The 15,550-nt window shown below is 33.5% G+C and overlaps 1 protein-coding gene across 1 annotated transcript in view; it reads left to right on the plus strand.

The window, feature by feature from the left end:
* Positions 1–15,550, plus strand: part of casp (Fas associated factor casp) — a 439,916-nt gene that overhangs the window by 154,959 nt on the left and 269,407 nt on the right. The window contains exon 7 of the mRNA XM_090414528.1: positions 5,588–5,674. Coding sequence (XP_090270654.1) covers positions 5,588–5,674 — 87 coding nt within the window. The remainder of the gene's footprint in view (positions 1–5,587; positions 5,675–15,550) is intronic.

The following is a 15,550-nucleotide window of genomic DNA, read 5'->3' on the forward strand; positions in this document are numbered from 1 at the left end:
TACACATTATCATATAAATATGCCAGAACAATGATTTATTTAATAATATAAATAATAATATAAAAATATGAAAAAAAATATATCCATTTTTACTATAATGAATGAAATATATGTATAACAACTTATAAGATTTAAAAGAAATCTTAATATATTAAATTTTATTTAACCTAATGTGCTTATCAATAAAATCATTTATAACGCTATCAAAATCCAAATTTTTTGCAATTTCATGCTCTATAGATATTATTGCCAGGGACGACAAACGTTCTTGAGACATAGAAGATCGCAAATAGGTTTTTATTAATTTTAATTTGGAAAATGACCTTTCTGATGATGCAATTATAACTGGTCTGGTCAATAATATTTTAAATGTCGTAGTAATATTTGGATAAATATCTGAAAAATTATTTGCAATTATAAATTTTAAAATATTAACGAGTGCATCTCCTGGAACAATAATTCTAAAAATAATTAATTCATTGTAAAATTCAGATTCATCGATATCTGTATTTAATTTTTGATGCAGCTGTTTGCAGCAAAATTTTAATTCATTTTCTGTCATTTTTCTTATTAATTTCATATCATAAAGAAATCCAAATGATTTTTCGTGAATTTCATACAATTTCAAATGTTTTTTTTTGACAGATTGTAGAGCAGTATCTAAAATTACAAAAAATAAAATTATCCTAAAATTATCTTTGCACCTATGTGTGATTCATCAGGTGTTTCATAATCAACAAATACTTTTCTTCGACGTACTCGACTTTCTTTAAATTTAATTTCTATTTCTAATAGATTTGACAGTTCTTTAGCAATCTCAAAACAGCTATCAAATCCTGATATTCTCTGTTCTTCCAAGTACTGCACTAACTCTTTAATATGCTTAGTTGTTACGTCTATGGGAATTTTTGCATTTTGTAATACTTTACTTACTAAATTAATTTTTGACAAAAGCTCATACCAAATTACAAGGCTTAGCATAAACTCAAATGAATCTATTTGTTCATATATTGAAACCACTTCTACTTTGATAGTATTATCTGATGCAGTTTTAAATAATTCTTTTAGTGCATTTAAAAATTCTGGAATTTGAAAACATACAGCTCTAACTGATTCTATTCTACATCCCCATCTTGTATCACATAACAGTTTTGGAGTTAATTGTTTAACACATTTCTTTAATATGTCCCAATGTGAAGTTGAGGCAGCATATAATGTATATATTTTTTGTATAACATTAAAAAAAATTTATTGCTATAATTGATGATTTTGCGACATCCCCTAAAATCAAATTTATATTATGACAGGTGCAAGGAGTATAAAATGCCTTTTTGTTTTCATTTAAAATGTAAGCACGGACTGCCTTATATACTCCTTTCATATTCGCTCCGTTATCATACCTTTGCCCCTCTACAATCTGACAATTTAAGATTTAATTCATTAAAAAGTGATTTTATATTTTCATATATACCTTTACCAGTAGTGTCATTAGTTGTTAAAAATGTCAAGAAGTGTTCACGAATTTCAATATCTGCTTCAAATATATGTAAAAATCTAAAAATTACTGAAATTTGCTCCTGATGACTAACATCAGGAGTACAATCGAGAATTATTGAATAGCACTTTGCCTGTCGTATCATATTTACAATAATTTGTTGAATTTTGGTTCCCATATCAACAATTAATTCATTTTGCACAATGGTGATAGATACGAATTTTGTTTCTTGCCTATAATTTTTTTTTCTGAACATCGCATTAAATGATCTTTTAAAAGTGGATCAAATTCTGCAATTAATTCTATGATTCCAAAAAAATTACCATTATGAACTGTGTACAAAGTATCAAAATTACCTCCAAAAGCTAAATTATGTTCGGATAAATAAAGAATTACTGCTACTATTCGTCTTAAAACATTTCTTAACTGTTCTGCTTCAAATTTTATGACATTTTGATTTGCCTGATCAATTGTATTGTGATTTTTTAAATTACATTCCATTTGTGTCCATGAATACATGCATTTCATGTGCACTGGATTTTGTTCGTGAGACTTTAATCTTTCACTTACACGTCTCCAGTCAGAAAAGCCATTATTAGATAAAAATTATCATCAGAAAAAATAATTTGCAACAAAAACAAAAAATAGAGTTGGAAGAGTTTGAATATACAAGCATCTTCTGTTTTGCTTCTCCCCATTTGCAATTGTCCTAACATAGTGAGCTGTGGAAAAACACCTCTTGTTGTCATCCTTTGGAAAATCATTTTCAGTCAGAGGAGACGGTGGACCATGTTGTACAATTTGTGTTAGTGTTGCGTTGTTCAAAATTTTGGGCCATGTTGCTGGATCATCAATAGTTCACCTTCCTCTGGTGTCTCAGTTTTAGGATCTTCAATACTCATTGTTTGACCAAACGCGTCATGTTCTCCGCTTCCTTTGAGTATTTCAGAACTCTCATTATTAATTAATGTTGAAGCCGAAGAACTGTTTGTAATTATTTCAGAACTCCCGTTATCAACTGATATATCTGAACAAATATATGAGTTCAACTTCATAAATTTAAACAGTGAATTTCTTTGACGTTCCTCGGCCACTTCTTTTTCTTGTTTTCGCTTTCGTTTTTCATGCCCACTTGGATATTTTCTTCCATAATAATCTCTCTTGCGACTAGTCATACTCTAGAATTAAATACGATAGATTTAATTATAAAATAAGTTAATAAATTAAAACAAAATTACTTACCTGATAAATAAAATACAGGTAACCCTCGTATAACGTGGATGTTAGGTTCCATAGAAATGCCGCATTATATAAATCGCGTTATATAAGACTTAGATCATAGAAAAAGCAGGGTTAGGTTCCGAAATCGTTTTTTTTTAAATTATATAAACAACAATGACAATCCAACAAAAACAATATTTTTATTTAATTCAGGTAATTCATGTAAGTTAAGAAAACATAAACTATGAGACAAATGCGTGGTATAAAATTATGAAAATTACAAATTGTACATACATTTCATTGCACATAATGCATAAATGTTTTAGACACAATAAAATAAAGCGCATCTTTTAATCGTCATCACTGTCTTCAGAAATAACATTTTGTAGATGTTCTTTAAGTGGCTGGAGGTCGGCACCACTTGAAATCTCTTGGATTTCATTTGTAATTCTCATATGTATGTAACTCACCAGAAAACAAACTGCTCAACTTGAGAATAACACACTTATGATTTTAAATGCGCTTTCCTGGCAGAAAACGAAGACAATTTTCAACAATAAACACTTTATATAGTAAACCCTAGATGGCGAACTTATGGTACTTGTACCAGAGGTTGCATGTCTGAGAATTTTGCTGGCATGTCAATGATTTACAGGTGATATCCTTTTATACACTTATAAATTATTCAAGTTTTTTTTTTTAATTGTTACAATAAGTACAAGCTGAATTTTGTTTTACACAAGACAGCAGCTATAAAGACGTACATATCATTTGTGTGGGTATTAACAAAAGATCGTGCAACCCAAAGACAAAAGCAACAGACAAGTGTTGAGTTGAAATGCTAATTCTCTTCAATCGAATTCCATAACGTCTGAAACTGTCATACAACATTCACTATTAGTTTTAACACATTCACAACTTCATGTTTGTGTTTGAGGTGGCAGGCAAACTCGCACATTCGTTATATGGCATGTTTCAATTCTTGGTAGTCTTTTATTTTAAGTTAGCCTTCATGATCTGTCATAATGGCATCGAGAATTTCAAATGCAATAAAACAAACACTTATTTCATAATTGAAAAATTGGACAAAAGTTTTTAGTTAGATACTGTGTTTCGGTGCAACATATGGTTTTGCTTAAGTCCATACAGCATAGTTTCTGTGAAAGGGGACATGTGATTTATTAGTTTAGCGCTGTTTTTATTCCCTCTGTCTCTAATTGCACTATTTGTTGAGAATGACACAGACTGCAAACGCCTCTGTACAGTGCCTTATTTAGTGATGCAATAAAACTAAATTCGATACTTATAACTACTTGCGTGATACAGGCAGACACAAATTTAACAAAGATAAAATTTGATTTTTAAGTCCTGCGGTGAAAAATATGGAAAAAAAAAAGGGTTACTAGAAATTGTAGACTGCGTTATATCGTAACCGCATTGAACGAGGGATACTACAATTTATAGACTGCATTATATGAGGATTACCTGTATATCTAAAATAGATAATATTAGAAAATAAATAAATCGAATATAGATTGAAAATACTACCGCTCTAGTGCTATGATCCTATTTTGCTTACTATAACAATAATAATTGGTTGTAAAATTATATACATATATTTTTCTATATAATATTTTTTTATATAATAATTACAATATTAATTTATATAATAATTACAAAAAATTAATTGATTTTCTTTTTTCAATTTTTTGCGCTTTGAGGGGCCCTGTGCCACCGCAGAGTTCACACACTCATGAATACGGCCTTGATTATACATGTCGTCTGTAAGGATATGTTCTTTGCATTATGGGATACTAAGGCAAGTGATGTGAAGTCATTAGCTACTATATGCTAGTTGCCCAGTCCTGAAAATACTTCAGGTGCAAACTTTGTTTGCTTACACTTGGATAAAGGATTAAACCAAGAATATAATTTCTTGGGATCTTTCTTTTATAATATCATTGACTGTGATGGTCTTACCACAATTGCCTTCTAAGTTTATGATGAGCATTATATTTGTTTACAAATATAACACTCATCTTAAATACTTAAAACTACAAGAAAAAGACATCTGCTGAATGGCTATCCAGTTTCTGAATAGTTATTTCAAATGTAAAAAGGCATGTAAATGTAAAACAAAATTATGTTTTAGACCTTCTTAATAAAATTAAGGTGGTTGGCCACATGGTTAGCATTCCTGCTCTTGAACCATCAGCTTATGGGTTGAAGCCTGCTGTGGATGAGCTTATATCTTTGTTGGGCCTTGTCTTTAATTAACGTGAAATACTGTAAGTATTTCACAAAGTTTCTGGAAAAAAAAGAAAAACATAAGCGCTTAATTCAACATCACTTCAGCACAAGACACTAAAGACAAAGTCATTGAATGCTCAAACTGTTTTCTTAAATGTTCCTAGGCATATATTTCAAGTTGAGTATTCATATAAAAATGGAGATTACTAAATATTAGATGAGCATAAATGAAACACTCTAAATAGAGGACTTGCTGTATTTTTGTTCTTTTGAGTATACAAATGTTGACTTGTTTGACCGTAATTGCTCACACATTGAGTAGAGAAACTAGCAGCATAATTTTTCCTCTCTCTCTCTCACACACACTCACAAAGTTAGAGTTTTTACATATTTCTGTAACGAATACTGTTTGCTTCTCTGTATACTACATTTTGTCAGATGTTTCGAATGTCTAAAACAACATTTTCTTTATTGATAATCTGATATATATTACTCAAATAGTGTTAGTATAAACCCAGTTTCCTTTTTTTTATATGAAAAAATAAATAAATATAATTAGGTAATATGTAAATTATATATTTTATATATCTTTTTTTCTTTCATCTATGTTTCTGTATCTAGATCAAACAAGACATGTATGATTTAACTAACATTCCAGTAAGGTTTCAAAGGTGGTCAGGATGGCCAAATTGTATAAGTGATGAAAATGTAAGTGATATTTATATATATTTGAATGTGAGCTTTTGCCAGTACATGGATAAACATATTCTAGTTTATAAGGTAATAACTGGTAGAATACACAAGTAACTAGTTTCGTATTAATTACTGTTTTTTTTTTTTTTTTTTTTGTTTGTTCCTTCTTTTGCATCCAATAAAGTTATGCAATTAAGATGAAACTAGTAGTGTCTGAATGAAGTAGTTACTTATACTAGTTATTGCTTTACATATTATGTGTGTGTGTGTTACCTAATTTCCAAGGAAGAGTAAATATTTGTTACATGCTTACTGTTAGCTGTTTATATGCATATTGGTAGTTTCAGGATGTTTGTTTTTTGTGTCAATTTTAAATTATATAAATAATTCAATCACCATATAAACAGCTACTTACTGGTATTAAAATTGGAGTGAATTAGGCTGGTGTCTCTTTGTTTCATGACCATCAAGTATGTTGGTATTCTAATACAGTATATTAATCAGTAGGATAATGAAATGGATCCAAATTTTGGGCAAAATAAAGTAACTGAGAAAAATTGTAATTAAAAAAAAAAACTTAAGAAGAGGGCAGAGGAGATGAAACAGTTGAGAAAATCTGTACAATACCATATAAAGCAAAGTTTTTCATAGTTTCTTTCTTGCATATTGATATCATTCATTATCAAAACAATCAAACCTAAAACTATTTTTCGTATATTTGTTATAGTCAATCTTGTTTTCACAAATTTTCATTAAAAGATTCCCATTTGAAACATACAACAAATTCTGATAGTGATCCTACATACTAAGTTTCATTTAGCATTGAATTCTTTAGCCAAGAAGAATGAAATGTGTGGTGGTGGTGGTGGGGGGGGGGAATCAGCAGCAAAATTTTTCATACAATGATTTTTGGGTACATTATTTTTAGGAAGGATATAGACAAGATAGGAGAGGGGGAGTGCTGCTAATGATACTGGATGACATGAATCCAGTTAGCATTGAGACCTGTCACTATAATACTAGTAACAGTTTTTCTTGTGGCAGTGAGTTTGAAGCCATCTGGTGTAAGGTGGAGGATAACTAGATCAGATACATAGTAAGGTGTTGTAACAGGTTTAGTTTGATTGCTTTCTAGTGATGAAGAAATCCATCACCAAATAAAGATGAATGCAAAATGAATAATCATAATGAAGGAATTTAATTATCCAAACATTGAATGGGTAATAGCAAAATCTAATGAGAAGATTGAAACTGAATTTATTGAGCTATTGCAAGACAACTTCAAGAACATGTGATAAAGAACTCTAGGTCAAAGAGTGTTAGATTTGTTTATAATGTCAGAGGGGTGCATTTCAGTAAAGATGTAGCAATTCTGCCTCTGGTTGGCAATGGCGATCATGCAATACTCACTTGAGTAGTGGCTAAGCTTCTGAATGTTCCATTCAGAAAAGGTTACATGCTGAACTATAAAGCAGGAGATTATGACCATCTGAGGAGTATGTTGGATTCTGCACTATGGTATTGGCTGTTGGAATGGGAAAATATCGACAGTGCATGGGCAGCATTTTAAAAATATCTAAATGATGCAATATCAGAATATGTCCTTAGAGTTTCGAAGAATAAATAGCACAGGAGTGAAAATGGATGTGTTGTTTGTACAGAAAGCTAAGTCAGTATGAAAATAAACTTGGCTCTGCAAAAAAAAAGACAACCCCAAAGAATTCTATCATTATGTTGTAAGTAAAAGAAAGAATGAAGATGAAAGAATAGTTCTACTAGATGCAGATGATGGAGGGTGACATGCAGAAGAATTATCCATTTTGCTTAAAGCTATGAACCCAATGTATGCAACATGATGCTCACCACTGCCTCTTCACTGAATAAGAAACTTAAATGTATGAGGAGGAGATACTAGAACTGTTGCACAAACTGAATAAGAATTTGCAATAGAGACTCTTAGCTATCAGCACGATAGCTAAGAGTGTTTAGCTGAAGTGGCTATTCCTTTGACCAGCTTATATAATTTCAATTTCAGAACAGGGAAGATTCTGCAGAAGTGGAAAGAATGTATGGCAATTCCACTGCACAAGAGTGATACAAAGACTGATAGGTCAATAGTTGGATGTATCCAACTATTGACCTATCAGTATTTCTGGAGTAGTGGTGAAGATTTTGGAAAAGTTAGAGCTCACATTCAGAAATTGACTGACAGAGAAAGAAACCATACTTTGTAATGAACAGCATGGGTTTACAGCATAGGTCATGTTTAATAATAAATTTAGTTTAATCCTTTATCCAAGTGTGAGCAAACAAAGTTTGTGCCTGAAAGTATCTTCAGGACTGGGTTAAGGTGGTACAACACCTTTGCAACTCGTTGCAAAGGTGGAGCAAGCTACCAACACTCCTATCTCAGTATCTCCTATAATGCAAAACACATCTCCTTGCAGATATGTCTATTGTTATGCATTAAGGGAAGGGCCACTACCCAGACTAGTTTCAACCTTTATTGAGGTCTCTTCAATGGGAGCCAGTCCCAAGTGGAGATATCAGGCAGAAGCATTAGTAGGTCATCTCCGGCAGAAGCATTAGTAGGTCATCTCCGGCAGAAGCATTAGTAGGTCATCTCCACCTATAGGAACTGCCAATTGGTGTGCCACCCTTTTTTAATAATTTACTCTGGATTTAGAGAAAGATGTTGAAAGTTTATTTTTCACTTGGTTAGAGTATAATAAATTTAGTTTAATCCTTTATCCAAGTGTGAGCAAACAAAGTTTGCGCCTGAAAGTATATTCAGAACTGGGTTAAGGTGGTACAACACCAGGGCAACTCGTTGCAAAGGTGGAGCAAGATACCAACACTCCTATCTCAGTATCTCCTATAATGCAAAACACATCTGCTTGTGGATATGTCTGTTGTTATGCTGATATCTCCACTTGGGCCTGGCTCCCACTGAAGAGACCTCAATAAAGGTCGAAACTAGTCTGGGTAGTGGCCCTTCCCTTAATGCATAACAATAGACATATCCGCAAGGAGATGTGTTTTGCATTATAGGAGATACTGAGATAGGAGTGTTGGTAGCTTGCTCCACCTTTGCAATGAGTTGCCCTGGTGTTTTACCACCTTAACCCAGTCCTGAAGATACTTTCAGGTGCAAACTTTGTTTGCTCACACTTGGATAAAGGATTAAACTAAAATACTCTAACCAAATGAAAAATAAACTTTCAACATCTTTCTCTAAATCCAGAGTAAATTATTAAAAAAGGGTGGCACACCAATTGGCAATTCCTATAGGTGGAGATGACCTACTAATGCTTCTGCCTGATATCATCTTGGGCCTGGCTCCCACTGAAGAGACCTCAATAAAGGTTGAAACTAGTCTGGGTAGTGGCCCTTCCCTTAATGCATAACAATAGACATATCTGCAAGGAGATGTGTTTTGCATTATAGGAGATACTGAGATAGGAGTGTTGGTAGCTTGCTCTACCTTTGCAACGAGTTGCCCTGGTGTTGTACCACCTTAACCCAGTTCTGAAGATACTTTCAGGTGCAAACTTTGTTTGCTCACACTTGGATAAAGGATTAAACTAAATTTATTATACTCTAACCAAGTGAAAAATAAATTTTCAATAATTTATGTTTGGTCAAGGTGAATGGATACACCATCATGCTTTTGACAGAATACAGCATGCAAGACTGTTGCATAAATTGGGGAATATGGGATTGGATTATAAAATATTGGCATGGAAAAGAGGATGGCTATTTGACATATCAAAAAATGGTATATTTTTTGATATGTCAGATAAAAATGGCAGAGTTTGGTGGATAGAAGAAGGAGAGGTGATATGATTGAGACTTTTAAACTGTTGAGAGGTGATTACAGGGTTGACACTGGGGGGTTCTTTTGCTTGGTTGAACAGTGGGAAGGAGTGACAACAAGAGGCCATCCCTGGAAGTTACGAAAGGAAACTGTGAGCAAGAGGGTTAAGGATTGGTTTCTATGCGTGGAGGGTGGTTGAACCGTGGAATGCATTGCCTGATGGAGTGGTGGGAGCGAGAATGGTCAATGAGTTTAAAGAGTGGTATGATAGACTTTGTGTTTCTTAGGGGGGACCTCCCCTCGATGAGTCTTGACAGACTTTATGTTCTTAGGAAGGACCTCCCACGATGAGTCTTTTGACTCCATGGAGGCCTGAATAATAATAATAATAATAATATGGGGAATGTGAGTCTGCAAGATTTAAGGTAACCAATGGTGGATCAGTCCTTCATCCATTGTTATTCAATCTATAGATTAATTACATTGGGATGTATTTGACAGGTTTTTTGACTGTTTTCTAATGATGGAAAGATATGCAGGGTAATCAAGAATGCAGCTGATAATCTGTACTTGCAGAATGATTTGAATAAGTTGAAATTGCTACTTGTGAAAATGGCTATCAAATCAATGTTAGTAAATGTAAAGTCATTCACTTCAGTGGGATTAGATATCCAATGTCAAATCGTGGGATTATGTTAGAAGAAACTGATCAGGCTAAGTTTCTTAGAATTTTAGTAGATAGGAAGTTGAAGTTCAAGGGTCATATTGCAAACATTGGAAATATAACTCAGAGGATAATTGCAATGTTGAAATGAACTTTGACTTGTATAGATAAAGAAGTTGTTTTGCCCTTTTACAAGAGGCAAATGAAACCTCACTTGGACTATTGTGCACTGGTCCCATCTTCTGGTTTCTGTGGTGATTCTGATACACTGGAGAGTGAAAAGATCATCATCATCATCAAATTCCTGCCATGTACCCTCAGGATATGATACCATCACATTCCTGCCATGTACCATCAGGGGTGTACAGGATATGATAGTACCACATGAAAAAAATTACATCATTACTAACTTCCTATCTACAATTTTCCTCCAAATCAGTCTGTTACTTGTCAAGACTTCAACATTATCAGATCTAGTATTTCTATCATCTAAGGCACTTTGGACCGTATCAATCCACTTATATCTTGGTCTTCCTCTGGGTCGTTTTGCTGCCAACCTGGCAGAGTACACTTGTTTTGTTAATCTTTCTTCGCCAATTACATTTAAGTGACCATACCACCTGAGATTAGCTCTGCTAACGCATTCCTGAATGCCGACAAGGTCAAGTTCTTTCCTAATATCCTCGTTTTTAATATGATATTGCCATTGATGCCATCTGTTCACGCCTCTAATCTTTCTCAGGACTCTCATCTTTGCGGTCTCTAGTCTTTGGTCAAGTGTTTTACTTCTGACCCAGCTCTCAGATCCATAAGTTAAAACTGGTTTGAACACTGTCTTGTATACTAATTTAGTGTTCCGACTAATTTCTCTCTTATTCCATATGAATTTATTCAGTTGACTTCCCACCATACCAGCTTTGCTGATTCTGTTGTCTATTTCTATATTTAATTTACCATCTTCAGTAAAAATCGTGCCTAAGTAGCTGAAATGTTTTACTTGTTCCACAGGTTCTCCATTCACAACACAGTTGACATTTTCAATGATTCTGCCTATTTTCATTGTCTTTGTCTTTTTATTGCTGACCTTCATACCATATCTATTACAACAGCTATTCAATTTAGTAAGAGAATCTTGCAGACTTGTAGCGGATTTATTTAGAAGTATAACATCATCCGCATGAAGCAAAGAGCTGACATTAACATCTCCAATTTTGATATCATGTTTAATACCACTTTCCTTCATAATGTAATCCATATAGATAATGAATAACAGAGGGAATAATGCACATCCTTGTCTCACATCAGATTTAATATTAAACCATCTTCCTGTACTTCCTTCAATTCTAACTTCTGACTTGCAACTCAAATAAAGACTAATTATTGCTTGATATAATGCCCCATTGACACCATATAACTGTAGTGTATTGAATAGCTTCTCTCTTGGCACATTGTCATATGCCTTTTCCAAATCGACAAAACTTAAATACAGATCTTTGTTATATTCCCATGCTTTCTCGACTATTTGTCGTAAAGTGAAGATCTGATCCTGACAGCCTCTATTCGGCCTGAATCCAGCTTGTTCTTCACTAAGCTTTTCTTCCACAATTCTTCTCAACCGTTTCTCAAGTATACCTGCATAGATCTTGCCAGGAACACTCAGTAGGGAAATACCTCTGTAATTCTCGCATTCAGTTTTATTTCCCTTTTTATATATTGGTACTATGAGAGCTCTACTCCAATCATTGGGAATTTGTCCCTCTGTCCAGGCTTTCTGAACTATGCAGTGCAGCCACTGTAAGACTCTTATACCACCATACTTCAGCATTTCTGGTCGAATATCATCTACTCCTGTGCCTTTCCACATTTCAAGCCTTTGATGGCTTTTTCTACTTCAAGTATGGATATGTATTCCTGACTGCATGCCTGTTCAGTGTTTTTTACCAGTGTGCTATCATCACTGCTTGTTTCATTTAGCAGTTTTTCAAAGTAATTACTCTATACTTCATGGATATCTTTTTCTCCCGTTTTCATGTCACCTTTATCATCTCTAATTCCTTTTACAGCACTCTTTCCTCCATTCCTAAGCTTCTTCAACAACCTCCAGAATATTTTCCCACCTTCTTGGTATTTATTTTCTATATTCTTGCCAAAGTCCTCCCATGACTTTTGTTTAACTAGTTTTACACAGTGTTTAGCATTCTTGCATTTGTCTCTATATTCTCTAAGAGCACAAGCTGACTTATTTGACAGAAACTTTTGATATGCTTTCTTCTTTTCCTTCACTGCCTCTTTAACTTTCTATGTCCACCAGGGAGTTCTGATTTTTTTATCCTTGCAGACAACCTCACCACATGCCTCTCTGGCTGAATCAATCAATGTTTTCTTCACAGTTCGCCATTGAATCTCCAAGGTTTGATTCCTGTTCTCAAACTCTTTCATTTTTCCTTCAATAATCTTTGTGTATTTTAGTCTACAGTTCACATCTGAGAGCTGCTTAACCTTTATTCGCTTTAAAACTTTCTTACATGTTCTCCTTTTCAATATGAAATTCAATTTTATCTTGCTCAAGACCAAATAATGATCACTTCCAATTTCAAATCCTCTATACACTCTGGTTTGACTGATGTTTTCTCTCTGCTCTGCACCAGAGAGAAAACATCATCACTATCAACAATAACATAGTCAATGAGACTATTCTTATTCCTAGCCTCTTCTCTCCATGTGAATTTGTGCACATTTTTATGTTGGAACATGGTGTTAGTAATAACCAGTCCATGTCCTGAGCAAAAATCCAATAGATATTTGCCATTATTATTAGCTTTGCTCTTTTCTCCAAATTTTCCCAAAATATTTTTGTATGTATTACAATAATTTCTTACTCTGCTATTTAGATCCCCAACAAGGACCAACTTTTCCTTTTTCATTGTGTCAGTTGCTTTTTCTAAAGCCTTAAAAAATTCCTCCACTTCTACCTTAGTAGAACCTTCTGTGGGACCATAGGCACAAATAAGTCTCATTGTCCAGTTCCCCATTCTCATATTTGCCCACATTACTCTATTTGAGACTGACTGCCATTCAAGAACATTAGCCTCGTGTTTTGTGTTGAATACTATGGCTACTCCTTCTTTTCCTTGATTGTCATTGCCAGAATATAATATTTTGTATTTACTGCTCAGAAAGATCTCACCAGTTTTGGTCTTTTTTGTTTCAGTCACCCCTATTATGTCGATCTGGTACTTATCTAATTCCTCAGCTAGCTCCATTTCTTTCCCATTCAGGCTTCTTACGTTGATAGTACCGATCTTTAACTCTGGTGATGTTGAATTGGGGTTTGTTTTCAGATTTGTTCCAGTAGCTGACTTTTCGCTGTTTGCCCTGGTTCCCTGGCGAAAAGAATGGGGGCCTTGTTTAACCGGGTGACGCCCCAGCCGGCATGAAATTTTGTCATGTTGTACCATCATTTTTTATTTTGGTTTAACCAATAAGAAGATAATTTGGTCGGCTAAATCCCAAATTGCCAGCCCATCCTCGTTCGTTCAGTATCAAGTAGATACCCAACAGGGTGCAACACGAGAAGGTGAGGATTGGACATTAGGTCAGAAGCCCTGGTCGGTTCTCTGTATTCCTTTAAAGGCTATGTGGAGGTCTCCTCTCAGTTATACAGCTTTGACCCTTAAGCACCCCGAGTGAAAACTTGAGTGTTAAAAATGATATTGGGATTGTGGAATACTGATTAGGAAGACAGATTGAAAATTTGTAGGCTGTAGGCACTGGAGTTAGAACCCTCTAATGAAACAAAATGTTTCATTGGAGGGCTCTTAATAATAATAATAATAATAATTTTGAACCCAGGATTGCTTTAACAGTGAAAATAAGTCAGCTGAAGTGTGTCTACAAGGCAAAATGTACATTTCAACATCAAGCTCTTAGAATTGTTGACATACTGAAATTATACAGCGTAATATTTCACCTACAATTTAATATTTTGTTGTTTTCATTACCTATGACAGTTTTATTATACAAAGAACTATGTTGAGTAGTGGTATTTCAGTATTAAAATACAGTCAACAGTTATAAATAAATCATTTTATTAACTTCTACTAGTGTTTAGTGTATCTATGTAATTTCCACTGTGAATGGGATGATTGAGACTACAATTGAAGTGATGAGAAATTTTAATCGAGATCATATATACCAAATATTAAATTACCCTAGCCAGTAAAGAATTATCTTACTGAATTATTTTCCCAATAAGACTGACAGTTGAAATGAAAATTAAACTACAGTGACATCTTGTCTTTATTCATAATCCCAAATTTTATTAAATTCCATCTATTTTGGAGTTATTGCATTATATAATTTCAACATTAGCTTCTCATACTGCCAAATAGCCCTATCAAAACAAGCAATGGAATGATTCGATAAATTTTTATAAGGATTCAAAATACTAAAGTAAAATCAGCCAACCAGGGTCTCAGAATAACTTTGTGAAAGTGGAAACAAAAGTAAAACAAACAATAAGTCAGGGGGCGCTTCTATATTTTGCACAACACACACACAAAAAAAAGAATAATAAAATTAGTTTTCTGGATTCTGAAATGGATCATTTATAGATTGTAGTTCAGCTTTTTTACGTTCTATAGGTTTACAAGAATGTTTTGGGATTTAAGATGCTAAATTATGAAAATATGTAGATAGAACAAAGCAGGTACAGTTCTCTTCTGAATTCTGAACATCATTAATGATTTTTAGGAATGCTATTCCACTCCAAATTTGGAAATTGTATTGACTAAGTGCATATATAAGACTTTACCTCTGCACTTTTAAACCTTAAATAAAAATAGCAAATAAACATCATAGGAATGAAACTCTTTCTGCTATACAAACCAAGCATAAAGAAGCATTCCAGAGCGTCACTTATATTGTACAATCCATCCATGAAACAGCAGCAAAATGTTTTGTGACCAATAATAATGATGCAAATTTTTCATGTAGTACTATTGTTATACCCTGATAAGTTGGAACATAAAATATTTCAAAAGATATATTTCAGTGATTACACCACATTTTTTTATTATTCAGTTATACAAAATACTGAAATAATAGTTCCCAACAAGTTTCGTAAATCATAGGATTTACATCTTCAGTGGGTAAATAGTATAACTTAAAGTTAACAAGAGAATTATTAATACAAATCATACCCATCTGGCTATTCATAAACTCAAATAACAGAATGCAGATATAAAACGTTATTGACGTTGAACAATACTGGACGATGTCGCATGTTCTTGTTCTCTTTCTTGTTCATACAGTCCGAGCTCAGATTGAGGTAGATTTTTTATTAGAGCTGACCACACTTGATGGAGAATTAAACCTTGGTTTTTATTGCATTGGGTTGAGTTTTTCAGCA

Source organism: Typopeltis vanoorti, chromosome 25 (assembly GCF_054136105.1).
Source record: "Typopeltis vanoorti isolate ZY-2024b chromosome 25, IOZ_Tvanoo_1.0, whole genome shotgun sequence".
Lineage (NCBI taxonomy): Eukaryota > Metazoa > Arthropoda > Arachnida > Uropygi > Thelyphonidae > Typopeltis > Typopeltis vanoorti.